Raw genomic sequence first — 26,768 nt, 5'->3', positions numbered from 1 at the left:
GACCAGACTAACTCTGCGGAGCCATTTTACCGGCCCATTCCTCCGTCTTTAACCCACAATCTTAATTCTTCCCTGAGTCCGATAACTTTATTTTTGCCGAATTATTATTTTTTTTTTTTCCGTTTGTTCGTTTGGGGTTTTGGTGGTGGTTTCCCCCCCGCCCCCTGTAACATTTCACCCATGTTTGACTTCTTGTTTTTATCGTCCCGAAGAACGTCTGTGCTTACGGCACCCACCAAACCACCACGTGGCAATGTCACCCCCCACCCCCCACGGTGTCACACACCCCCCCTCACCCCCAGCTCGGCCTGGCGGGGGGGGGGGGGGACGACGGAGGTTGTGTCTAAACATGTCACCGCTTTGTTGCTGTAAACAGTGTACTACGTACACTCGATTTAAACTAGTGTTTTGTTTGCTATTAAGTCAAATAAAGGCCTTTATAAAGAAGATCAAACGCAGAGAAAAGATTTGGGGGGGGGAAGGGGGGGGAGCTGTTGAGGGCTAATGGGGAGGGAAGGAACCCCTTGGTGTGGCGGGGAGGGGCTTTTTTGGTGAGAAAATTTGTTATTCAGGTGCTGGAGGGCAGCTGGGGGGGGGGGGAGGGGGGGGCTATGGCATTTGGAACATTGTCCCCTCCTGCGACACCCCTGAGTCCGTGCCCCCAGCCCCATTTTGGAGGCTAGAGCCCCCCATGCTGGGTTTCTCTGCTGGGGACGGGGGCACCGCAAACTCTGCGCTTCCCTGAGACCCCAGACCCCACAGCGAGGGGCTGGGGGCTCGGCCAGACGCCCCTCACAGCTGCCCAGCCCTATTGAAGGGGGGGGGGAGCTGGCTCATCCCTGGGGAAGCGGCTGCTGCACCCCCAGGAGCAGGGACCCCCCCCCCACCTCCTGCCCCATCTCGTGCTTTTGGGGGCCAGGTGGGGGGTGAGCGCCCATGAACGCCCCCGGACCGCCGAGTTTGGGAAAACCGAAGGGAAAAGGAGCCGTGGCCGGCTCCTGCCTCGGCTTCTCCATCACCTGGGGCTCCCCTGGGGGGGCACACACCTTCTAGTGACACCTGGGGTGGCACCAGGCTTCTGCTCCTGGTTCCTGCCCCTCGCCCATGCTGCCAGCTCAGTCCTGAAGTGCCTGAAATCAGGAATTTCTTCCCCCTGGGGAGGAATTTCAGCCCGTTGCTTCCCTGGGCGCCGAGGGGTCGCAGCTCTGCCGGCAGGATGGCGTGTGGGGCTGAAGGGACCAGGGTTTGGGGCATCCAGCGGCCCCACAAGCCTCCCCCCCCCCTCCCTTTCTATTTCCTGGAAATCTGAACTCACTCCGGAGTGTTCCGGTGCTTTTTCTGGGAGCGGGAATTGTTTCTACTCCTGGAGCATCCCCAAGCATTGGCGGCGCCAGGGATGCGGGCAGAGCGCGGCGGCGGGTACCACACGCTCGAGCATCTCCATGGGGCTGAGCTTTATTGGTGGAGCTGCTGGTTTCAGCCCGGTTGCTTCCCCCTTTCCCCACTCCACAACCACCCCAAAGTCCTTCGGGTCAAACCTGGGGGGCTCCTTCACCCCAACGCCGGACCCCGACCTCACCTGGCTGCATCCACGTGCCAGCACAATCCAGCCCCCGCGGAGGCATCGCCCTCCGCAAGGATGGAGCTGAGGCAGGGGGGGTGGCAGAGTCCCGAGCCCCTGGCTGTCCCCAAGGGTGGGGAAGGGACACGTCCCTTCCTGACGGTGCTGGGCTCGAGGGGCCACCGCCTGCCCTCACTGCTCCTCCTTCTCCTCCTCCTCCTCCTCCTTGGGGAGCTTCTTGCGGGTGAAGAAGCCCAGCTGGGGCAAGAGGGAGAGGATGGAGGGGGGCATGCGGACGGCAGACAGAGCCCCCCCCGTCCCCCGCTGTTGTCCCCCTCCCCCAGAGCTGAGCCCAGCCCCACTCTCACCTTCCACAGGCAGAAGATGATCAGCGCCAGGAGGAGCAGCCCCCCCAGGATGCTGCCCACCAGGATCCAGAGGGAGATGGGCACCCGCTTCCCCTGGATGATTTCAAGCACCGTCTGCAGGGAAAAAAGAACCATAAAAGACGGGAGTCTCTGGGAAGCAAGCAGGGATGGGGGTGTCCCCACAATGGGGGAGGGGTCGGGGGTGGGCTCCTACCTCCCTCCGATGTGCCCCCTCCTCCAGCACCAGCACGCTGCTCCCTGGGACCCCCAGCCAGGCTGTGCTGACGACCTTCACGCTCCTGAATTTAGCCTGGGGAGGGGGAAAGGGGGGCTTCAAGCCCTGTTCTGCCCCTGGCTGGAGCGTGGGGGGGGGGGGGGGGGGATGTCACCCTTCCCCAGCGCCCCCTCCCCTCCTCACCCCGCGGAAGAAGTCGTTGTGGATGGTGCGGAGGACGTGGATGGAGACCTCCCCGCCGCGATCCAGCCGCCCCAGCCGGCAGCTCAGCTCCTGGCACCAGGCATTGCCGCAGTCCTACGGGGGTAAAACCATGGGGTGACACTGTGGGGACCCCCCCAGCCCCCCCCCAAACCCCAGCTCGGGGGGTGTCACGGCGATGCTCACCAGCCTGTCCACGTGCAGGAGGTCCTCAGGGTGCACAGGGACCACCGTGCCCCGCTGCCGCGGCTCCTCGGGGGGGGTCTGCAGCACGCAGGTAGCCTGGGGGGGGGGGGGGGAAGAGGAGCTGGGTTCAGCACTGGGGGGGGGCGCAGGGACCCCCTCAGAGCCCCCAGTGAGGGCGAGGGACTCACGTTGTCAGCCAGGACACGCGTGACGGAGAGGAAGGTGGCACGGCGGTAGCCCAGGGCTGGCAGGGCCATGCGGAGGGTGACGTTTCGGACGGGGTAGCACCCAAAATTCTGCACCTGGAGGGAGAGCGGGGTGAGCCAGGACCCCCCTCCCCACCCCGCACCCCCCGCCAGGACCCCTGCCCCCCCGTATCTCCTCACCTTCACCGTGGTCTTGAATTCGGGGCCGGGGCCGTGGGGGAAGGTGCCGAGCGGGTGAACCTCATAGCGGTGCAGGTTGGCATCACTGCGGGATGGGAGGGGGGTCGGATCCTGCCCCACCTCCGCCCCCCAGCCCCCTGAAGCCCCCCCCCAATCTTTGCCCCGCTCCCCCCAGTCCTACCTGGAGAGGAAGAGGTCGGGCTCGTAGAGGATGGGGACGGAAAGCTGGACCACATTGTCCTCTGGTGTCACCTCGGTGCTGTCACTGCAGGGGGGGGAGGCGGCCGTGGGGAGCTCAGGAGGACCCCGAGACCCCCGCCACCCCTCTGCAGCCCCCCATGGCGTGCAGCCCCCTGCCTCGCCCCTACCTGCTGGCCTGGAGGGCGACCTCGGCTTGGCCGAGGAGGAGGGAGCAGCTGAACTCCAGCTCCAGGGTGAAGGAGACCTGAGGGCAAGTGGGGCTGTCAGCGGTGGGGTGGGTGACCAGGGGGGTCCCAGGGGGGTCCCACTCCCCTACCTTGGCCAGTGCACGGAAGACGGGGTAGCCAACGCTGCAGAGCCGGCGGTGACCAGCCAGCGCTGTGCACTCCAGCTTCACCGGGCTGGTGTCCTGGGGAGAGGGGGGACATCACCCACGGGAGGTGGGTGGCTCATGGGGGCCCACAGACCCCCACCTGGGATGGGTTGGGGGACTCACATGGGGCCTTGATGCCCCCCCGCCGTGTCCCACCAGGGATGGGTTAGTGATAAGGGGGGGCTGGAGGGTCTACTCAAGCCTGGAGAGACCCCACTCTTTGTCCTGGGGATGGGCTGGTGGGTCGATACAGGGCTGGAAGGACCAGTATGGTTTGGGGGGGTCCGCACAGGTCTGGGGGACCCCCCGATGGCGCCGTACCTGGAGCACGAGGCTGGAGAAGTGGAGGTTGCTGGAGAAGCGGAGGAGCAGGCTGGCGTTGTAGGCGTTCTCCTTCTTGTTCTCCAGCAGCACCTCGACCAGCACCTTCCTCCTGCCCTTGCGCAGGACGTGGGGGCTCTGCCTGCAGCACCGGGGGGGGGGGGGGTTACGGTCCTGGGGGCTCCCAGCACACAGCTCAGCTCTGGGGACACCCTGGGGACACCCCATACCTGGAGCCCGCGATGTTCATGGTGGCCCTGAGCACCAGGTCCGTGACACACTCGTCGTCCTCCCCACAGTCCTTGAAGAAGGGGATCTGGAAGGAGCCGGGTGTGATCCTGGTGCTGAGAGCACTGGGGGGGGGGCGGGGGTTGGAGCTGCCACCCCCCCTCCAGCACCCACCAGTTTCCGGACGGTGGTGGGGGACGTCTCATCCAGCACCGGCCCCGTGGCTTCAGCCATGGCCAACCTCACCGTGATGCTGAGGGGGCGCAGATAGTCTGTGGTGTCCTGGGGGGGGGAGGGGTCCCCATCAGCCTCCAGCGCTGCTGGGGGTGGGAAAAGCCCCCCCGTGTCCCAGGGAGGGGTCCCACCGTGGCTCACCAGGACGTGGAAGGGGAAGCGGAGGCAGCTCTGCCGCCCCAGAGAGAGCTCCAGGCGCCGCTGGAGCAGCCGCCGGGCGCCTGAGTCGAAGGCGGCGCGAGCACCCGCTGCCCGCTCCTCCAGGGACACGTTGTACCGGAGAGCTGGGGACGAGGACGGGGTGTCAGCGCCCGGGCCACCCGCGGGGTGGGGGGCGCCCAGGGAGGCTCCGGGGGTGGCATATGGGTGCTCCAGGGACATCCAGGGGACACCCAAGGGATGCTCTAGGGATGCTCCAGGGACATCCAGGGGACACCCCAGGGAAGCTCCAGGGACATTTAGGGGACACCCCAGGGATGCTCTAGGGATGCTCCAGGGACATCCGGGGACACCCCAGGGATGCTCCAGGTGTGGCATAGGGATACTCCAAGGACATTTAGGGGACACCCCAGGGATGCTCTAGGGATGCTCCAGGGATGCTCCAGGGACATCCAGGGGACACCCCAGGGATGCTCCAGGTGTGGCATAGGGATACTCCAAGGACATTTAGGGGACACCCCAGGGATGCTCTAGGAATGCTCCAGGGACATCCAGGGGACACCCCAGGGAAGCTCCAGGGACATTTAGGGGACACCCCAGAGATGCTCTAGGGATGCTCCAGAGACATCCAGGGGACACCCCAGGGATGCTCCATGGACATTCAAGGGACACCCCAGGGATGCTCCAGGGAAGCCCTGGAGATGCTCCAGGACCAGTACATGGCTTCTCCAGTGACACCCTGGAAACACCGCGGGGATGCTCTGGAGACACACCGGGATGCTGCAGGGCCACCCCAGGGTGCTCCAGGGCCAGGTGTCCCCCCGGTCCCCCAGCACTCACCGATGTCCCTGTCCCGCTGGCCCCGGGCTCGGGTCCCGGTGCGGAAGCAGACCCTGGCCCGGAGGCAGACGGCGCCGGTGCCGCTGCGCCGGCAGTTCTTCTGGATGACGTTGATGGCTGGTGGCTCCACCGTCAGCGACGTGTTGACCTGGACAATCTGGCGGGAACTGGAAGCAAGGGGACAGCGTCACACCCCTGGGGGACACACACATTGTGTCCCCTGAATCCCACCAGGATGCCCATGGCGACCGTGACACCCATCCCTGCCCCACCCCCAGGGTCTCCTCCTCATTGCAAGGGGAAACTGAGGCACGAGGGGGTCCAGAATCCCGAGAGCATCCCGCCAGGCGGGGCTGAGCCAAGTGGCACGCGGTGGCCCCGAGCTGTCCCCCTCCGCCTGTCCCCACCCCCAGGACTCACCGCAGCAGCACGGCCACCCCCTGCGCCCCCACGGCCAGGTCCACCAGCCCGTCCCCATCCAGGTCCAGCTGCCCGTCCACGCTGCGCCCGAAATAACTGAGGGTCGCCCCCAGCGCCGCCCCCTCGATGCGCTGCGGAGGCGAGAGCAGGGCGAGCGGTGGCTTCGCTGCTGTCTCGTATAAGGTTGTGCTCAACCCAACGGAGCTCCCCGGGTGGCAGCCAGCCCCCCAGCCCCCCCCGGTCCCATCTCACCTGCTTGTAATGGGGCAGGAGGGTGCCTGGGGCGCCGTGGTAGATGTAGATGGCCCCACGGTGCCCGTCCTCCAGCGGAGCCCCCACCACCACGTCACTGAAGCCATCGTGGTTGAGGTCCGGCACGGCGGCCAACGCGTAGCCGAACCGGGAGTCCTGCGGCTTCTTGTCGGTGTGCAGGGTGCCGGCGGGGGCCAGGAGCCGCTGGGGGGGCGCAGGGCAGCCCTTGGTACCCCACAGTGCTGGATGCCACCCCGTGTGCTCCCTCCATGAGCCTCGGGAGGTGGGGGAGGGGAGCACAAGGGGGTCCCCTGGGCTGTGTCCCCCTCCTGGCCCCGCTGCATCTCCCAGACCCTGCTTTGTCCCCCCCACCCCAGCCACACCACCCCAATCCCACCCCATTCCCCCCCACGCTGTGGTGTCCCCTGACCCACCGCATCCCACCCCAGCCCCCCCGGTGCATCCCACCCCCCCAGCCCCTCACCTGCCCCACGCTGTAGAGGTACACCCGCCCTGTCTCCCTGTTCTGGGCACCCAGGTACATGGGAGCTGCCACCAGCAGCACGTCGGTGACACCGTCACCGTCCACGTCCAGGGCGCACACCTCGCTGCCGAAGTAGGAGCCGATCTGTGGGTCACAGCAGAGCTGTGTGAGGCTGGGGGCTGCCGGCAGCCCCCTCCCATGGCCTCCCAGCCCCGCCCCCAGCAGGCCCTACCTGCTCCCCCATCAGTGCCTGGGCCACAGTCAGGGTGCCCGTGGTGGCCATCTGGAAGAGGATGACCTTGCCCTTGTGCTGGAAGCGAGGGGCTCCGGCCACATACAGGTGCTGCCCACCGGGCAGCCGCAGCGAGGAGACAGCGTAACCTGGGGTGGGAGAGCCCGGGATCAACGGCAGGGAAAATCCCTGGTGCCAGCGGTGCCAGTCCTTGGTCACCCTGTGTCCCCAGGGCACTGAGTGTCCCTGTTGTGCCCTGCATCCCTGAGCAACACCCGTTTGCCCAGCATCCCCAGGACACTGAGCATCCCTGCTGTGCCCTGTATCCCCAGGGCACTGAGCATCCCCAGGACACTGAGCATCCCTGCTGTACCCTGTATCCCTGAGCATCCTCCGTTTGCCCAGCATCCCCAGGGCACTAAGCATCCCTGCTGTACCCTGTATCCCTGAGCATCCTCCGTTTGCCCAGCATCCCCAGGGCACTGAGCATCCCTGCTGTACCCTGTATCCCTGAGCATCCTCCGTTTGCCCAGCATCCCCAGGGCACTGAGCATCCCCTGTTTGCCCTGCATCCCTGAGCATCCCTGGTTTGTCCAGCATCTCCAGAACACTGAGCATCCCCAGGGTACCAAGCATCCCCAGTTTGTCCAGCATCCCTGGGGCGCTGAGCAGCCCAGGGCACTGAGCATCCCTAGGTACCAAGCATCCCTCAGTTGCCAATGATATTCCATTTGCCACGCATCTCCAGGACATGGAGCATCCCCAGTTTGTTCTAAATCACCAGGACACAGAGCATCCCTGTTCATCCCAAATCTCTCGGACACGGAGCATCCCTGGTTCATCCCAAATCTCCAGGACATGGAGCACGCCCAGTTCATCCTAAATCTCCAGGACATGGAGCACGCCCAGTTCATCCCAAATCTCCAGGACACGGGGCATCCCTGGTTGACCTTCTATCTCCAGGACACAGAGCATCCCCAGTTTGTCCTAAATCTCCAGGACATAGAGCATCCCTGGTTCATCCCAAATCTCCAGGACACGGAGCATCCCTGGTTCATCCCAAATCTCCAGGACACGGAGCATCCCTGGTTCATCCCAAATCTCCAGGACACGGAGCATCCCTGGTTCATCCCAAATCTCCAGGACACGGAGCATCCCTGGTTCATCCCAAATCTCCAGGACACGGAGCATCCCAGTTCCTCCCAAATCTCCAGGACATCCCTCCGTACCCAAATAAGCCGCGTGATTCTTCAGCTCCAGCGGGAATTCCTTCTCCAGGGCCTGCCGGGGCGGGATGATGCGGCCGCGCCGGCTCTCCTCCAGCACCGCCCCGTCCCAGTCGTAGGCTCCCACCGTGCCGAAGAGGATCCCGTCCTGGCGCGGAACGGATCGGGATGGGAGCTCGGCAGGAGGCACGTGTCACCCGCCTCGAGGACACCGCGTGACTGGCGGTGCCTCATTGTCCCCAACCCCCCCCAGAATGTCACCAGCCCAGCCCAGGACACCACCCCTCCACAGGCTGAGGATTATTTTCCACTTCTGCAAAGCCCCCCCCGCCCCCCCCCGGGCCGCATCCTGCCCATCCCGCAGCCTCACCTCCAGGAGGTGGATGGAGAAGCCGATCTGGGACATCTCCAGCTGGAAGGAGCTCTCGTTGTAGCCGTGGGTGCCTGGGGAGGGGGAAGCAGATGGGATTCCTCCAGATGTGGCTCCAGCTGTTTTCCCTGCGGCCCTTCCCGGGGTCCAGCCCCGGCCCCAGCCCCACGGCACCTTCCAGGCTGAAGATGCGGTCACCCAACGCGTCCACGATGTCGTTGAGGGCGGCCTCGTCGCTGACGTTGAAGAAATACTTCTCGTCCGGGTCGCTGGCGATGTACTTGATCTCGCGGATGAAATCCTCGGGGTCCTGCTGCCGACGGAGGTAGTGCCCCAGCACCTGGGGAGAGGGGGCCCAGCATCGTCTGAGGGTCAGATCCTGCCCCCAGCACAGCCGGGATGGTTCCCCAGCCCGGCACGGCACAGAGCAGCAATGGGGAAAGTGAGGCACGGGTGGCGGGGCGCTCACCGCGATGGCGTAGCGGGTGACGTTGCGCTTCTCGCACTCCGCCAGCGCCTCGGGCAGCTCCTCACCATCGTGGGACTCGCCGTCCGTCACCACGATCATCAGCCGGGTGGCATCTGCCCGCCCGCCCCGCTCGGGGCTGAAGGCTTCCGTGCTGCCAGAGGGGCGGCGTGAGGCTGATCCCAGTCCTGACCCTGACCCCAATCCCAACCCTGACCAGATCCTGATCCCAAAACTGATCCCAACCCCAATCCCGACCCTGACTCTGCTCCCAATCCCAACCCCAATCTTGATCTTGACCCTGATCTTCACTTCAATCCCAACCCCAACCCTGATCCCAATCTTGACCCTGATCCTGTTCCCAATCCCAACCCTGATCCTGACCCTGATCCCAGTTCCAACCCTGACCCTGATCCTAATCCAAAACCTGATCCCAAACCCAACCCAACCCTGACCCTGCTCCCAATCCCAACCCGATCCCGCTCCCAATCCCAACCCCAATCTTGATCTTGACCCTGATCCTCACCTCAATCCCGACCCTGATCCTGATCACAATCTTGACCCTGACCTCAATCCCAAACTTGACCACGCTCCTAATCCCAACGCCGATCCTGATCCCAGTTCCAACCCTGACCCTGATCCTGATCCTAATCCCAACCCCAATCCCGGCCCTGACCCTGCTCCCAATCCCAGTCTTGATCTTGACCCTGATCCTCACCTCAATCCCAACCTTGACCCTGACCCCCATCCTGATCCCGCTCCCGCTCCCGATCCCGCTCCCGATCCTGATCCCGACCCTTACACAAATCTTGACCTTGACCCTGATCCTCACCCCAACCTTGATCCCAGTCTTGACCCTGACCTTGATCCCAACCCCAATCCAGATCTCCACCATCGTCCCAGCCCCAATCCTGACCCAATCCCAATCCCAACCCCGCTCTCGGCCCCCTCCCCATCCCAGCCCCTGCCCTTGACCCGCCCTTGACCCCGCACGCACCATGCCCGGTGGATGGCGAAGGCCGTGCGCGTCTCCCTCCCCTCCTGCCGGCTGATGTTCTTGGCCGCCTCCACCACCTCCTGCGCCGTCCGGTACCGGCCCAGGTCCCACTCGTGCACAGCCCGCTCCCCGTACTGCAGCACCCCCACCTGCCGTGGGGCGGGGGTCAGCCCCCTCCCCACCACCGCCCCCGGCTGGCGTCACCCTGGGGGGCACCCCGGGCAGGAGGGCATCACCCTGGGGACAGCAGCATCACCCCAGGGATGATGGCATTGTCCTGGGGGCACCCCGGGGGATGAGGGCATCACCCTGGGGACAAGGGGGGTCACCCCGGGGATGGTGGCATCACCCTTGGGGACAAGTGAGAGCAGCCCAGGGATGATGGCATTGTCCTGGGGGGCACCCCAGGGGATGAGGGCATCACCCTTGGGGACAAGGGGGGTCACCCCAGGGATGGTGGCATCACCCAGGGGGCACCCCGGGCAGGAGGTCATCGCCTTGGGGACAAGGGGGGTCACCCCGGGGGTGGCATTGCCACGGGGACACCACCATCACCCTGGGGACAATGGCAGGGCCCTGCAGATGGCATCACCCCATGACCTTGCCCTGGGCACGGCGTCACCCTGGGGACCCCAGCACCACCCTGGGGACACCCCACCCCCCCCCCGGCGGTCCCACGTCACCTGGATCTGCCCCGGCCCGATGAAGAACTTGCTGAGGACGTTGCTGAGGAAGTTCTGCACCTCGGACCAGGGGTAGATGCTGTTGGAGCCGTCCAGGACGATGACGATGTCCATGTAGGTGGAGCAGCCTGCAGGGGGGACACGGCTGGCACCGGCGCGGCACTGGTGTGGCACCAGCATGGCACTGGCATGGAACCAACATGGAACCAGCGTGGCACCAGCATGGTACTGGTGAAGCAGCAGCACAGCACTGGTGTGGGACCAGCATGGCACCAGTGTGCTGCCAGCACAGCACTGGTGGGGCCAAGGCACAGCACCAGTGTGGCACTGGTGTGACACCAGTATGGCACCAGTGCAGCACTGGTGTGACACCAGCACGGCACCAGTATGGCACTGGTATGGCACCAGTGTGCCACCAGTGCAGCACCGGTGTGACACCAGCACGGCACCAGTATGGCACCAGTGTGGCACCAGCACGGCACTAGTGTGGCACTGGTATGGCACCAGTGTGGCACCAGCGCGGCACCAGTGTGGCACCGGTGTGACACCAGCACAGCACCAGTATGGCACCAGTACGACACCAGCATGGCACCAGTATGGCACCAGCACGGCACCAGTGTGGCACCAGCACGGCACTAGTGTGGCACTGGTATGGCAGCAGTATGACACCAGTGTGGTACCAGTGTGGCACCAGTATGGCACCAGCGTAGCACCAGTATGGCACCAGTGTGGCACTAGCACGGCACTAGTGTGGCACTGGTATGGCAGCAGTATGACACCAGTGTGGTACCAGTGTGGCACCAGTATGGCACCAGTGTAGCACCAGTATGACACCAGTGTGGCACTAGCACGGCACCGGTGTGGCACTGGTATGGCACCAGTACGACACCGGCACGGCACCGCCGGCGGCCGCCCCACTCACGCTGTGCCGTGGGCGCGATGGTCCCCACGGGGCGCAGGTCGCCGTCCAGCCGTGCGCAGAGGCCGGTGCTGAAGACGGAGGTGCCGCACGCCTGGGACCAGAGCGGGGCGCAGGCCTGGGGGGACACACAGGGGCTGGCAGACGCCCCCTCCCCCCCCCCGTGCCCCCGCGCCCCCGGGGGTCCCGCTCACCACGAGGCCGTCCCCGGCGTCCAGCAGGGTCATGCCGAGGTGCACGGCGCGGCCGGGCTGCGGGGCGAGCCAGGGGGCTGCGGACCCTTGGGGGGGGGCGGGGGGGATGGGGACAGAGAGATGGGGGGGGTCAGCAGGGGGTGACTCCCCCCGGGGCGAAGCCGGGGAGGTCAAAGGTCAAGGCAGGGGGGGGCTGTGGCGCTACCGAGGTTGGCTTTGGTGCAGGAGGCGTTGGGGGGTCCCACGCGGCACTTGTAGATGTCACCCTGGCGGTCACCGTCCCACGGGGCCCCCACCAGCAGCCTGGGGGGGACGCAGCAGCGTGAGGGGACCCGGGGGGGGGGGGCACTGGGGGCAGCCCCCCACCCCACTGGGGGCTCAGTGCCAGACCCTGGCCCCCCCCTGCCAGCGTGGCACCAGCACCACGGCACGGCGCTGCCACCAGCCCCCGCTGCCTGGCCAGCCCCCCCGGGACCCCCCCCGGGACCCTCACACCCCCCCCGGGACCCCCACATACCCCCCCGGGACCCTCACACTCCCCGGGACCCTCACTCCCCCCCTCTTTGGAACCCTCAACCCTCCCCCCCCCGGGACCCTCCCCCCCCCCCACCGTGGAACCCTCACACCCCTGCCCCCCCAGGACCCTCTTCCCCTCCCGTGGGACCCTCCCCCTCCCCCCCCAAGCACAACCCCATGATGAGCCTTAAACTCCCATTTCTGACCCCAGAAACCACTGGGGGGGGAGCTCCACTCCCCCCCACCTCTGCCCCTCCCCCCCCAGCCCCCCCCCATCCCCCCCAAACCCAGTCACGTCCCCCCCCCAGTGTCCCCCCCCCTCAGCCCCCCCTCCCTGCCTCAGTTTCCCCACCCCCCCCCCCTCAGTGTGCCCCCCCCGTTGTTTCCCCCCCCCCCCGGAGGTGCTGGGGGTCCCGGTGCCCCCCGGGGTCACTCACCACCCCTCCCCGCCGCTCGCCCGCTGCAGCACCCGGTAGCCAAACTGGGCTCCCACCGGCCCATGGAACAGCCGCGGGCGCCGCACGTCCACGTTGAACCCCACGCACAGCCCTGGGGGGGCAGCCTGAGGGGGGGGCACCCACGACCCCCCGGCGCCCCACACCCCTCCATGGGCACGGGGCTGCCCCCCCCCCCCCCGAGCTGGGCTGGTGGGTGCTGCTAGGGGCACCCACCCTGGGGGGGGGGGGGGAGGGAAGGGGTCCCCCCAGGCTGGATGTGACCCCCGGGGGGGGGGGGTGACCCCATGATGCCCCCCACACCCCCAGCAGCGTTGGGGGGGGGGGGCTGGGTGGGCACAGCACCCATGGGTGCTCAGGGTCCCACCTGGGGGGAGACTGAGAGAAATGGGGGGGGGGGGGGGGGGGGGATGGGATCCCCTGTCCTGGGGGGGGAGAAGGTCCTGAGTGCTGGGTGCTGAGCACCCTGTGTGTGGTTGTAGCACCCTGCAGATGGTGCGCAGCAGCCCGAACACAGCACCCAGCACCCCGAACCCAGCACCCAGCACCCCGAACCCAGCACCCCAAACCCAGCACCCAGCACCCAAACAGCACCCAGCACCCCAAACCCAGCACCCCAAACCCAGCACCCAGCACCCCAAACAGAGCACCCCACAGCACCCAGCACCCCAAACGCAGCACCCAGCACCCAAACAGCACCCAGCACCCCACAGCACCCCAAACCCAGCACCCAGCACCCCAAACCCAGCACCCAGCACCCCAGATGAAGCACTGAGCACCCCACACACAGCACCAGCACCCCACAGCACCCCAAACCCAGCACCCCAAAGGCAGCCCCCAGCACCCCAGACGAAGCACTGAGCACCCCCCCCCCCCAGCACCCCACAGCACCCTAAACCCGGCACCCAGCACCCTACACCCCTGTACAGCACCCCAAACCCAGCACCCCCTGTACAGCACCCAGCACCCAAAACCCAGCTCCCAGCACCCCACAGCACCCTAAACACGGCACCCCACAGCACCCCATAGCACCCAGCACCCCACAGCACCCTAAACCTGGCACCCAGCACCCGAAACCCAGCACCCCTAAACCCAGCACCCCATAGCACCCCATAGCACCCAGCACCCCAAACAGAGCACCCAGCACCCCACAGCACCCTAAACCCGGCACCCAGCACCCCGCGCCCCCGGTACAGCACCCCAAACCCAGCACCCAGCACCCCAGGGGAAGCACTGAACACCCCACACAGCACCCAGCACCCCACAGCACCCCCCCCCCCAGCACCCCAAGAGGCCCCGGGCAGGACAGGACCAGCCGGGGGGTCCATCCTAGGGGGGCTGCGGGTGCCTCTGACCACCCACATGGTGCCCCCCCCCCCCCCCCCCCCCCAGCCCTGGGCACCCAAGGCCACCCCTGCCTCAGTTTCCCCACCGGCCGGGCACGGCGGAGGCACCCCGATGGGACGGCGATGGGGGGGGGGGGGGGGGGGCGGGGGCCAGCTCCCAGCTCCCCTCCTTGGGGCCAGTGGGAAACCCCCCATTTTTGCCTTTTTTCCCCCAAATTATTAAGATTTTCCACCAAATTGTTGGGTTTTTGTTGTTAAGTTCCTCTTGGCAGGGTTCGGCTCCCTTCCACGCCGGCCCCAGCCCCCCCCAGGGGAGGTTTGGGGTCCCCCCTCCATCAGAAAAAAGCCACCCACCCCCCCGGGAATGGGGGTGACAACCAAAACCCCCCCATCCCCCCCCCCAACCCGCTGGGGGGGGGGGCACCCACGCACCGCCGCCCCCCCTCCAGCATCCCCAACTGCCCCCAAAACCCCTCTTTTCACCCCCCCCCAAAAAAGCCCACCCCCCCTTTAGTCCCACCCCCCCTGGATGTTGGGGTGACGGTACCTGGGAGCAGGAGCAGAGGGGGGAGAAGCCCCCAGCCCCCCCCACTCGCCATCGTCCCCCCGGCCCCGCCAGCGGCTCAAAGGTTACTCTGTCTGCCTACCGGAGAGATTTTTTTTTTTTCCTTTTTTTTTTTTTTTTTTAATATTTTTTTTCCTGCTCCTTCATCTTCAATTGGCTGCTAAAAATAAACAGCCCCAGTGGTTTTTTTGGGTTTTGGGTGGTTTTTTTTTTTTTGGTTTTTTTTTTTTTTCCTTCGGCGGGACGGAGTTAGGGGGAAAAGGGAAAAATGGGAGAAAAATCAGAGAAAAACAGGGAAAAAAAAATAATAAGAGGAGGGGGAAGGAGGGGGGTGGGGGGCACTGGGGGGTGGGGGTGGTGCTGAAGGGGGGGTCCCATTTTCCTGGCAAAGTGGGGAAGCGCGGCCCGTGGTGGCCCCCCGAGAAGGGCTGAACCCCACGGACGGGGCTGGGACCGGGACCCCCGGCTGAGGGTGCAGGGAGGGGGGATGGGGGGTCCCCGCCTGCCCCCCCCCCCCCCCCCCTCGCTGCCAGCATGGCCCACGGGTGGCCACGTCCTCCGGGTGACACTGCCACCTCCTGGGCGCCGTCCCACCTCCCGTCCCTTGGAGAAGACAGGGGGGACCACGGAGAGGACCCCCCCTCCACGCCAACCCCCACCCCCTGAGCTACCCCTGCGTGGGGACCCCCCAGCAGCGCCCCAAAGCCACCTGCGGGACAGGTGGCCCCAGTGCCACCGCTACGTGGTGGCCCCCACGGCCACCTCCTCACCGGCAGCGGGCTCGAGCCCCCCGGGGCTGCCCAGGAGCCCGCGGAGCTGGAGCCAGAAGAAGGGTCGCCGCTGGGGCTCGCGGGGCCACTCCAGGTAGGTCCTGGTGGCCAAGAGCGCGCGGAGGCGGGCGAAGCGCCGGGGCAGCCCCCGCGCCTCCATGGGCTCCAGGACCACCAAGATGACGTCCTCGCTGCCCAGCCCCACGGCGCGCTGGTGGGCGAAGTAGAGCTCGTAGTTGCACCACTCGCTGTCGACGAAGCTACGGGAGAGGATGAAGATGACCTTGGCGCTCCGCTCGATGTTCTCCACGATGTTCTCGATGATCCAGCGGCCCGGCGTGAAGTCCCGCTCGTGGATGCAGAGCCGGTAGGGTGGCACCATGTTCTCCAACCGCTGCAGAAGCTCCTGGCGAACCCAACCGGCGTCAGCGCGGCTGTAGGAGATGAAGGCGTGGTAGGAGCATCGCCGCGCCGTGCCCGCCGGCCGCTTGCCGTACCTGGCGCGCACCAAGCGGTACGTGGCTCGTAGGTACCAACCGGCGTCCAGCTTCCAGCAGAGCACGGCGCACACCACCACCACCGCCGCCGTGCTGGCCACCGCCACCGTCACCAGCGCCGGCACGTTGCATTCTAGGGGCCGCGGGGTGTAGGTGGCCACGGCCGTGTCCAGCAGAGGCTCGGGGTGGTAGCAGGTCCAGTTGTGGGGCCAGTCAGCCAAGGTGGGTCGCCCCCATCGCCGCGTCTCCTCCAGGAAGAGGTAGAGGTCACAGGTGCAGTGGTAGGGGTTGTTGCCGGCCGCCAGGCTAACGAGCCGTGGCATGTTGACGAAGGAGCCGCGGTTGATGATGCCGAAGGAGTTGCCGTCAATCGCCAGCACCTCCAGCCGGAGGCACCTCCACTCGGAGGGGATGAACTTGATCTTGTTGCCACTCAAGCGCAGCTCCCGCAGCCGGGGGCTTTGGCTGAAGTAGTCCATGTCCAAGCGGTCGAGTTGCGAGTAGGAGAGGTCCAGGTACTCGAGGGTGGTGGGCAGGCACCTGAAGGTGTCCACCGTCACCTGGTTGTGGTGGAGGGCCAGCCAGCGCAAGGTGGGACTCCATTGGCACGTCTCCTGCAGGCTGCCCAAGCTGTTGTGGCTGGCGTCAAGGCGGGTGAGCCGGGGCCAGGTCCGGGTCAAGGTGGCCACCACAGCCAGGCTGAGGAGCTGGTTGGAAGCCAAAATGAAGTTTTCCAGCTTGGGCATGACCCCCTGGTAGTGGCAGAGCTGGTTGTAGATGTAACCGTCTCTCAGGCGGTTGCCGGAGATGTCCAAGGTCTTCACATTACGCAACTCCCCCCACACGTCGCAGGGGACGTAGTTGAAGTTGACGTTGATGATGGAGAGGGCGGCCACACCGCTCAGCCAGGTGAAGGTCCAGTCGAAACGCAGGATGTCGGGGTTGCTGATGTCCTGCAGCACAAGGCGGTTGAGCCGTGGGGCGGCCGCCCCCGCGCTGGAGCCGTTCTGCCACGGCGAGCGGGCGAAGTCGATGGCCACCAGCGCCAATTCACAGATGCGGGAGCGCTGGACGTTGAGCAGGGCCAAGCGGAGGAGGTTCTCGCTGAACTTGCCCCGGTAGAAGACCAACTTGGTGATCTGCAGCTCGGCCAAGCCGGCGAAGGGGTCGGCGTCGCCGGTGTAGTAGGTGAACTCGAAGAGGTTACGGAAGCGCAGGTAGTCGAGGGGTTTGCCCCGCAGGTCCCGCAGCATCACGGGCAGAGCCGCCGCGCTGCCGTCCAGGGCCACGTCGCACCACAGCTCCGTGGTGTTGAGCCACGAGAAGGCCCCGGCCTCGTAGCGCCGCAGGCCGGAGGCCGACTTGATGGCGAACTTGCGCAGCGCCGTGTCCTTCAAGACGGCGAAGTCCCCCCGGGAGATGTCCTGCAGCAGCGGCCCCCCCAGCGACAGCTCCCGCAGCGCCCGCAGCCCCCCGAAGGCGCCGTCCAGCGCGGCGCTGCGGTAGGGGTTGTTGGACATGTCCAGCCAACGCAGGTTGGCCAACGGGCGCAACGCCGGCGCCGGGATGGAGCCGAGGGAGTTGTTGAAGAGCCGGAGGTGCTCCAGGAGGAGGTTGGAGAGGAAGGCGTCGGGCGCGATGCGGGAGATGTTGTTGTAGGCCAAGTCCAGGTGCCGCAGCTGGGTCAGGCCGGCGAAGGCGCCCGCCGCCACCTCCCGCAGGCGGTTGTAGGAGAGGTCGAGGTGGCGCAGGGCCGCGGGGAGGCCGGGGGGCACCAGCGCCAGGTCCTGCCCCCGGCACAGCCCCGTCCGGTTGGCGGCGTCGATGCGGCACGGCGGCGGCGCTGCCACCCCCGCCAGCACCAGCAGCGCCCAGCACCAAACCGCCGCCGGCATCCGGCACGGCACGCCCGGGCATCCCACCTGCGGCCGGAGAGGGGGGGTCAGCGGGGGCACCCCGATCCCTCGGGATCGACCCGACGGGTAGAGGCGATTCCTCCCTTGGGGGCTCACGACTGGATCCCAGAGAGGGGCTGGATCGCCGGGGATCGGGGAATGGATTGATCCCTGGGGGGGTGTGTGGGGGGTGGGATTGGATTCTGGGGGTTTGGGGATTAGATCCCCAGGGGATCAGGAGCTGTATCCTGGGGGGGATTGGATTCCAAGGGGATCAGGGACTGGATTCCAAGGGGAATGGATCCAGGGGGATAGAGGACAAAATCTTAAGGGGGTTGAGGGTGGGATCCATAGGGGATCAGGGACTGGATTCCAAGGGGAACGGATCCAGGGGGATAGAGGACAAAATCTGAGGGGGGCTGGGGATGGGATCCACAGGGGATCAGGGACTGGTCCTGGGAGGTTGATGATCAGATCCCAGAGGGGCTGGGAACTGGATTCTAGGGGGATCAGGGACCAAATCCCAGGGATCTGAGACTGCACCGCAGGGATCAAGAAATGGATTGAGGGCAGGGTGAGAGAATACAGGAGTGGATCCCAGGGGGAATCGGGGACCGTACCCTGTGGGGACCGGGAACTGCATCCCAGGGGAATTGGACCCCGGGGCAGGGGGGGGATCAGGGATCAAGTCCCAGGGATCTCCTACACCAGCTCGGGGTGGGCAGCCCAGGGACCAACCACCTGGGGACTTACAGACCAGATCCCGTGGGATTTGGGACAGCAGATCCCACCGGCCGAGGGCCCAACCCAGCACCAGCACCCAATGCAACCCCCTCCTCCTTGAGCCGGGGCGGGGGGGGGAGGGGGGCTGGGGTCCCCCAGGCTCAGCCCCCCCCCCCCCCCCCCCCTTTGCTTTGCTGCTGATTTTTAAGGTGGGTTTTATTTTCCAATCCGGATAAAGAAAATATTTTTAAAAAGGAAAAATCCACTTTTTTTTTTTTTTTTTTGCAGCGAGGCGAGCTGCAGCGACACACCGACATGGGTGTGTGAGTGCGAGTGTTTTCATTGGGGGGGGGGGGGGCAGGAAGGAAAAAAAACCCAAAAACCAACAAAAAAACAGGAAACTGGAAAAGAAAAACAGTTGGGGATTTGTCCCGGCCAGGCGGCAAAGCCGGAGGGGGTACAGCCCCCCCCGGGCCACCCACAGCCCCCCCCGGGCCACCCACAGCCCCCCCCGGGCCACCCACAGCCCCCCCCCCCCGGGCCACTTCGCCTCGTCTTAAAAATCCCCCCCCCCCGCTTCCGTGAAAAAGGAAAAATACCTGGAATTGGCCCAAAAATGGGTGTCGCGGGTGTGTTGCCCCCCACGGCGCCGCTGCCAGGGCCCACGTGGGGAAACTGAGGCGTGGGCGTCCCCCGTCCCACCCCCCAGAACCCTCCCAGTACCAAAGTCTTCCTCATTCCCGCCGCCAGCCCAGCCCAGTCCGGCCGCCACCGGCACCCCAGAGCCCCCCCGAGCCCGCTCAGCACCCGGGGGGCAGCCCTCGGTGGGGCGGGATGGGGGGGCTGGAGCTTGGGACCCCCCAGCCCAGCTCCCCTAGTCCGGCTCAGTCCCCCCAACTCAGCCCCAGCACCTCCAGTTTGGCTCAGCGCCCCCAGCCCAGCAGTCCCAGTCCAGCCCTCCCAGTCCACCCCAACGCCCCCGATCCACCCCACCCTGTGCCCCCAGTCCACCCTAACACCCCAACCCAACCCTCCCAGTCCATCCCAGCGCCCCCAACCCAGCCCTCCCAGTCCACCCCAGCGCCTCCAATCCAGGCCATCCCAGTCCACCCCAGCGCCTCCAATCCAGGCCATCCCAGTCCACCCCAGCAGCCCCAACCCAGCCCTCCCAGTCCACCCCAGCAGCCCCCCAACCCAGCCCTCCCCGTCCACCCCAGTGCCCCCCAACCCAGCCCTCCCCGTCCACCCCAGTGCCCCCCAACCCAGCCCACCCTGTGCCCCCAATCCAGCCCTCCCAGTCCACCCCAGCGCCCCCAATCCAGCCCTCCCAGTCCACCCCAGTGCCCCCAATCCAAGCCTCCCTGTGCCCCCAATCCAGCCCATCCCAGCGGCCCCAAATCCAGCCCATCCCAGTTATTACAACCAGCTCAGCCCAGTGCTCCCAGTCCGGCCCCCCCAGATCAACCCAGCACCCCCAATTCAGCTCAGTACCACCAATTCAGCCCAGTAGCCCCCATCCAGCCCAGTGTCACCAGCCCCCCACTCTAGTTCAGTATCACCAGTCCATCCTCGCACCCCCGATCCAGCCCATCCCAGTGCCCCCAGTCCATCCTAACACCCCAACCCAGCCCTCCCAGTCCATCCCAGTAGCCCCAATCCAGCCCTCCCTGTGCCCCCAGTCCAGCCCTCCCAATCCATCCCAGTGCCCCCAGTCCATCCTAACACCCCAACCCAGCCCTCCCAGTCCATCCCAGAGCCCCCAATCCAGCCCATCCCAGTGCCCCCAGTCCATCCTAACACCCCAACCCAGACCTCCCAGTCCATCCCAGTGCCCCCAATCCAGCCCTCCCTGTGCCCCCAGTCCAGCCCTCCCAATCCATCCTAACACCCCAAACCAGCCCTCCCAGCCCATCCCAGTGCCCCCAGTCCATCCTAACACCCCAACCCAGCCCTCCCAGTCCATCCCAGAGCCCCCAATCCAGCCCTCCCTGTGCCCCCAGTCCATCCTAACACCCCAACCCAGCCCTCCCAGTGCCCCCAATCCAGCCCTCCCTGTGCCCCCAGTCCAGCCCTCCCAATCCATCCTAACACCCCAAACCAGCCCTCCCAGCCCATCCCAGTGCCCCCAATCCAGCCCTCCCAGTCCATCCTAACACCCCAACCCAGCCCTCCCAGTCCACCCCAGCGCCTCCAATCCAGCCCTCCCAGTCCACCCCAGTACCCCCCAACCCAGGCCCTCCCAGTCCACCCCAGTGCCCCCCAATCGAGCCCTTCCCAGCGCTCCCAGTCTCTCCCAGCACAAGCCCCCACCATGGATGTGTCCAGCCCTGACACCAAGCCAAGCACCCACGGGGGCCCAGCCCCGAGCCCCCTCCCCAATTAGCAGCTAACGAAGACGCCCACCCGCCCCACAGGCAGGTTTCCCCGTCAAAGGGCGCGTGGAAGATGTAGAAAAATGGGCAGAAAAATGCTCGAAATCGGCATTTTCCAGCTCTGTGTGTGTGTGTCCCCAGCCCCTCCTGCCTGGCAGGATGAGTCCCGGCTAATTAACGGCAATTAAACACTGATGAAGGTTTGCTGGGACTGGTGTCGGTTCGGGAGTTCCTCTCACCTGGGAAAGCACGTGGCGGCAGCAGGCGGGCGTCTGGCTCCGGCCATCAGCCAGATGTAGTTGTAATTAGTTCAGTAATTAATTATGCTAATTAGTTGGAATTAGTAGCTCAAACCCAGTCCCCGCCCCCCTCAAGGTACGATTCCTATTCTCTTTATAGCCCACAGCCCAAGAAATCCTTGGAAAAACGGGATTTTGTTGTTATTAGAGATGATGCCGCACTCTCTGCGCTCTGTGTTTGGTATAAAATTACCGTAAAAAAATAAAATCGCTCCAATAAAATCCCAGAGGAGCCTTGGGGGGGGTGGGCAGACTCTTCCAAAGGAAAATGGGACACGTGGGATGGGTGTGAAATGGGATGGAACAACCCCCCCTCCCCAGCGCAGGGAAAATCCGAGCTCCAGCAAAACCAATTCCCGAAGGCGCCGGCGGACGCGGACTGGGAATCCCAGAAAAATTTCAAGATTCCCACCCAAATTGGGGGGAATACCAGTGCGCCCCAGTCCCTTTTCAAAATCATCCCCAACCCCTCCGCTTTCCTCTTTGATGCGGAGATTAAATGAAGGATGAAAACGAAGGACGAATAAATCGGAAAATGGAACAGGCTTGGAAAATGACATCAGTAGGAAAAGGGAATAAACTCAGAAAGTTAAATGATGGCAATTAAATGATGAAAATGAAATAAAAAGGAAAAGGGAGTAAACTCAAAATTAAGTGATGGCAATTAAATGATGAAAATGAAATAAAAAGGAAAAGGGAATAAACTCAAAATTAAGTGATGGCAATTAAATGATGAAAATGAAATAAAAAGGAAAAGGGAATAAACTCAAAATTAAGTGATGGCAATTAAATGATGAAAATGAAATAAAAAGGAAAAGGGAATAAAGTCAAAATTAAGTGATGGCAATTAAATGATGAAAATGAAATAAAAAGGAAAAGGGAATAAACTAAGAAAATTAAACGACGGTAATTAAACGGTAACAGCGATGTAATCTAAATATGAAATATCGACGTACACATCCGAAGCCAGACCTAACGTACGTTAATCGAATGATTTTTAATCGCTTTGCAGTAACCTGCAACGCAGAAACCCGCCGAGCCCCAGAGCTCGGTGTCCTGCTGCGGGGCAGAACCGTGAGGCCCCCCGGACCCCCAGGCCCACCCGCCAGCCCCAGCCATAGGTACCGGTTAACGAAGATCGCACCCAATTAAGCAGGATTTTCCCTTTTTTAAGGGGAATTTACGGCTCGGTAGAAGCTGGAGGAGCCCCCCAATGCCGGGGGGAAGCCCCCAGCCCCACAGAAGCAGCTGCCGGAGCCGGTGGCCGGGATGCTGTCGCCACCACCGTCCCCCACCACGGGCCAGATCCCAGCGGAGCCCACCGCCCCGGTGCTGGGCGCTGCCGAAAGGGGCACAGGGGGTGAGCTGCCCCCCACCGCGCACCCCCAGCACGGTGGGCTCTGCGCCCCCCCCCCCCAGCCGTGGAGACACCGAGTCCTGGTGGGCAACGCAGGGGGAGAAGGGCCAGCTCCGGCTGCTGCTCCCGGGGCAACGCCAGAGCAAGACCCAGGGTCCTGCCGGGGGGGCAGAAAAGCCCCCACACCCCCGGTTTGTTCCAAAAGGGGCTGGGGGCAGGAGGCCGGCGCAGCGGGGTGCCCCCAGCAATGCCACAGACCCTAAATAGCAGGGAGGGGGGCCAGGACATGAGCCCCCGGGGTGTCCCCGTTACTCACTGCCTGGGACGTTGGGAAACACACGCTGGGAGCGAGTCCAGCCGCCCATCCCGAGCCAGACTGGCCGCACTGGGCAGCGTGCTCATCCCACCGCGATCAGGAAGACGGAGGAAAACGGCGGCGGCTCAGCAGCCGGGCTTTAATGACGAGCTCTGCGAAGCGCCGCGGGACCGTGCTTGGCACAGGCACCTATTTACAAGGGTATTTACAGGCGGGGCAGGAGCGGGAGCCACGCGCAGCCCTCCCCTGCACCCTCCCAGCCTCGGGCATCGCTCTCCCGGGGTACAAGCGTCGTGTTAACCGCGCGCCGAGGCCACCGATGCGCCAGGGCCGGCCGCCTTCCGCTCCTGTAACCGATTTACCTTCTCCCCCAAGAGTCCAAAGTCTCCGAGTCCAAGCTGAGATTCTGCTTGAGCCCTTCACCGTGAGCCGGGGGGGGGGGAGGGGGGGGAACTGGGGGGCTCCTTTCACCATCTGAATGCCGGGATCTGAATTCCTCGCCCTGTGCCTTCCCAGTTTGCAGCCGTGACACCCCGGTCCCGCCGCCACCTCCTGCATTATTCAGTCCAACAAAACTCCCTCTTGCCTCTCACCGCGGCTCCGGGCACCCCTGCATCCACCCTTCCACGGTGACTCAGCCTCTCTCCGCCCGTGTCACCCCCGAACCCACAAAAAAAAAATCAGGAAATGCAGAATGAAAAAGCACCAGGGGGGTCCTGGAGCCGGGGCTGGACTAACAAACCCGAGGCAGCGCTCCGGAGCGAGGTTTCCCAGCGCAGGGACAGGCCTCTGCCGCTGCAGACGTACCTGGAAGCGTGTGAAGCCCAAGCTTTGTGCACAGAGCTGCTGGAGCTCAAGAAAAACCCCAGCAGTGGGTTTTAAAAACACACAGGGTCACTCCTTCCCTCCGTATCGCCCTCTCAGGGCAATCCCACCTCTGGATATTAATAAACACCGGCCCCGAATGTATCCTTCAGCCTGTGGTTAAGTAAAACACGCTCCAGAGCCGGGCTAAGCCCACTGCCCGTCATCTGGTGTCACAGAACCCAAGGAAAATGGGAAAGTGCAGTGAGGTGACAGCACCAGCTCCGAGGGAAAAGCAGGTGGGAACAACTGATGCAAGGAATCACAGCATGGAGCTGTCCCCTCCCCGATTTATCCCACAAAAAGCCACTCAAAAGGACATCTGAGAAACAAACCTCCCTCCGGGCAGGGGGAGGGAGGCAGATGCACTCGCAGCAGCCGGGAGGAGCTCGGGCTGCCCAAGTCCCTTTCTGTTCTCAGGCACAGAGAAATCCACGGGGAAGGGCCGGGAGTGACCCCAGGGCTCGGCATGACTCGCTACAGGCGCTGCTTCCCACCGGGATCGCGGGGAAGGTGCCGGCGAGGGAACGCTCTCCTACGGGGAAGCACGCTGCCACCGTCCCCTCCAACCCACGGCCAGCCGGCAGAGCGGGACTCACCCGAGTTCACCTCGAAACGCTCGGCTGGAGACGCCTCATCCACGACCAAAGTCCTTTCAACTCCCCCTCTGCCTGCACTCAGAGTTCTTAAAAGGAAAATAAAGTGTCGAAACAGGTGTTGGATACACCCAGCCAGCGCTACTCACCCCCACCCTGCGGCTTAACCCTGCTCCCAGCGACCCAGGCCGCCTTCCCCCGCCCCAGGTGTTTCTCTTGTGGGTGGCTCCGCGTTAGGAGACCCCCCCAAAGAAAGAGGGGAGACGTTAAACCCCTAAAACAGCTGGCCAGGCCCCACAGTCAACGGGGAGAACCAAAGCAAGGTCCACCGAGCGCCGCCGGCTCCGACGCCAAAGTCCCTCCACCCTCCTCCACAGCCTGTTTGGTTAAAGCATCCAGGCGTGCCGTGAACACGCAGCTGCACGCAACGCGACCGAGACAGTCAGCATTAGTCACAGCCCAGCCTCAGGGGAAACCCCCCCCGGGGTCCCCAAATATCTGCCTACGCTGGCTTTGAGCACAGAGGCAAGCTCTGACGGCAGCTAAGGCTTCAGTTTGAGCCAGGGATGAAGGATGGTGAGGATGGAGAGGATGGAGGAGGTGAGGCCACACAACCCCACAAAACCCGGGTTGGTTTTGTACAGCCCCAGCTTGTCCAGGGGGATAAAAAGGTCGCAGGCGTTTTTCACCACGTCCAGCAGCAGAGGAGGGTTGTTCCGCAGGACGTGGATCAGAAGCCGGAGCTGGATCTGCAGCCTCAGCCCCAGCTGCTGCAGCCCGTTGTCAGCCCGGAGCTGGCGCCCGTTCTCGCTGCCTTTCGCTCGTTTCCCACCCGCCTCGCGCTCCATCAGGATCTGGATCTCGTAGATGTCCCGGCTCAGGTTCACGACGAGGGCGAAGAGATAATACCTGGAAAACAGGGGTGAGGAATGGGGGGAGAGCAGAGCGTGTGGCCAGACAGTGCCGGGGGCTGTGGTCTGTGACGCTGGGGGCCTCCAGCCACAAAAATAAAACGCCTGCGGGAAGAAAAAGTCCACTTTCCACCGACGGCCGAGGGGATGAGCAGGGCCAAGCACCCAGCAGCTCCCGCAACGCCGCGCTCTGTCATCGGCAGGGCACGAGGAGAGAAGCCCCTGCATGCAGCACTCGGCCACTCAGTGCCCCCAGCTCAGCCCAGCACCCCCCAACTCAGGCCAACCCAGCCTGGCTCAGCACCCCCAATCCAGCCCAGCCCACCCCAATACCCCCATCCAGCCCAGCCCAACACCCCCAATCCAGCCCAGCACCAACTAGTCCAGCCCATTGCCCCCCATCCAGCCCAGCCCAGCCCCACCCCCCCAGCCCAGCCCATCCCTTTGCCACCCCATCCAGCCCACTGCCCCCCATCCAGCCCAGCCCACCCCGTTGCCCCCCATCCAGGCCAGCGCTCCCCCTCCAGCCCCCGCAGGGCAGTGGACCCGTGGGACCCCGCTCTCCTCGGTGGAGCAGCCCACCGGCAGCTGCCAGCCCTCACCTGAAGGACCTCTGGCTCCATTTCTCCTGGTCCACGCTGGGGACCAGCCCCGCCTTCCCGGCCCAGAGGACATTGTCGCAGGCGAAGTACATGGCCCTGTTCAGGTGGCTGAGGGTGACGCAGAACCGCAGCACCATGTCTGACAGGTGGATGGCCCGTTTCGCTGCCTCCAGCGCCTCGGCCGAGCTGCCCAGGCGCAGCACTGCGGGACAGACGGACACGGTCACCGGGGGGGGGGGGAGGGGGACGGCACGGCGGGCCCCGCTCCCCGCTCCCCCCCGGCCCCTACTCACGCTTGCGGCCCAGGCTGAGGTGAGCCTCCAGCTGCCGGACGCTGGCCAGGACCCCGGCGCTCGCCCCGTTCCTCCGCAGCGTGTCCCCCGCCAGCGCACAGGCGTACTGCGCGGCCCTGCAAGAGACCCACGGCGTGAGGGGGGGTGGAGGGGCCCGCCGTGACCGCCGCGCCCCGCGGGGGGCGGGGAGGCCCCGGGGTGAGTCGGCACTACAGCCCGCACCTGAAGAGCCGCTCCTTGGCCTGGCTCTGGGCGCTGAAGCGCACCCAGGTCTCCATGGCGGGGCCGGGCCTGGGCCTGGGCCCGTTCCCGGCTGCGGGGCCTCGGCGCGGCGCGGCGCCACTTCCGGCAGCGCGACGGAAGCGGCGGCGAGTCAAACCGGATGCGACAGGCAGGCGCTGGCGCCACCTAGCGGCACCTGCTCCCCACCACGGTCATACCCGCAAAGCTCGTCCCTATTGGCTGACTGTGCCAGGCTCCGCCCCGGCCATCAAAATAGAGACCGTGAATGGCCCATTGCAACACTCCCCGCCTCTATATCTGCATGAAAGCACTTGATTGGTTAATGTTACTATTTCCCGCCCCTTCTTCTGACCAATAAGAACGTGACGACAGCTCCCACCTCCGGCTCGGCCGAGTTGCAACCTGATTGGTTATTTCCTCTGTCATTACAACATATCCTGCAGCACGACTGGACAGTCATGCTTTAAGCCCCGCCCCCAACGTGTCCCTCACTTGGGATTGGACTGAAGGGGGCGAGCGCGCCCCCCCCACGCCCTAAGATCGAGTTCTGATTGGCCGCTCCTCTTCTCGTCCCGCCCACCATCCCGGCACTCTGCCCCGCGATTGGCGCGC

The 26,768-nt window shown here is 64.9% G+C and overlaps 3 protein-coding genes across 4 annotated transcripts; all 3 read right to left on the bottom strand.

Annotated features, from left to right (window-relative positions):
* Positions 1-1,441: 1,441 nt before the first annotated feature.
* ITGA10 (integrin subunit alpha 10) lies at positions 1,442-14,457 on the bottom strand. Of its 2 annotated transcripts, XM_040618454.1 has the most exons (30): positions 14,401-14,457; positions 12,490-12,601; positions 11,742-11,839; positions 11,537-11,622; positions 11,346-11,460; positions 10,424-10,551; positions 9,741-9,889; positions 8,747-8,897; positions 8,452-8,617; positions 8,278-8,351; positions 7,911-8,055; positions 6,682-6,830; positions 6,450-6,593; positions 5,966-6,169; positions 5,714-5,844; positions 5,294-5,460; positions 4,436-4,578; positions 4,235-4,342; positions 4,063-4,148; positions 3,833-3,974; positions 3,455-3,547; positions 3,306-3,382; positions 3,119-3,202; positions 2,938-3,022; positions 2,740-2,853; positions 2,552-2,647; positions 2,348-2,461; positions 2,144-2,239; positions 1,930-2,043; positions 1,442-1,819 (listed from the first exon to the last, which is right to left on the bottom strand). In XM_040618454.1, exons 1-30 carry the CDS (start codon positions 14,450-14,452, stop codon positions 1,754-1,756), a joined length of 3,489 nt encoding a protein of 1,162 aa, XP_040474388.1. In that variant the 5' UTR covers positions 14,453-14,457; the 3' UTR covers positions 1,442-1,753. The 2 variants fall into 2 exon arrangements, with proteins under 2 accessions (XP_040474388.1, XP_040474389.1); XM_040618455.1 differs by lacking the exon at positions 11,537-11,622.
* A 602-nt stretch (positions 14,458-15,059) lies between these two features.
* Positions 15,060-17,593, bottom strand: LOC121099495 (toll-like receptor 2). The gene has a single exon (XM_040618531.1). The coding sequence runs from the start codon at positions 17,578-17,580 to the stop codon at positions 15,157-15,159; it is 2,424 nt and encodes an 807-aa protein (XP_040474465.1). The 5' UTR covers positions 17,581-17,593; the 3' UTR covers positions 15,060-15,156.
* Positions 17,594-21,956: 4,363 nt separating this feature from the next.
* On the bottom strand, positions 21,957-26,267 carry PEX11B (peroxisomal biogenesis factor 11 beta). Its single transcript, XM_040618873.1, has 4 exons — positions 26,136-26,267; positions 25,914-26,029; positions 25,621-25,822; positions 21,957-25,016 (listed from the first exon to the last, which is right to left on the bottom strand). Exons 1-4 carry the CDS (start codon positions 26,189-26,191, stop codon positions 24,650-24,652), a joined length of 741 nt encoding a protein of 246 aa, XP_040474807.1. The 5' UTR covers positions 26,192-26,267; the 3' UTR covers positions 21,957-24,649.
* Between the last annotated feature and the right edge of the window lie 501 nt (positions 26,268-26,768).

This window comes from Falco naumanni, chromosome 20 (genome assembly GCF_017639655.2).
Source record: "Falco naumanni isolate bFalNau1 chromosome 20, bFalNau1.pat, whole genome shotgun sequence".
In the NCBI taxonomy this organism is placed as follows: Eukaryota; Metazoa; Chordata; class Aves; order Falconiformes; family Falconidae; genus Falco; species Falco naumanni.
This window is presented reverse-complemented; position numbering and strand designations above follow the sequence as displayed.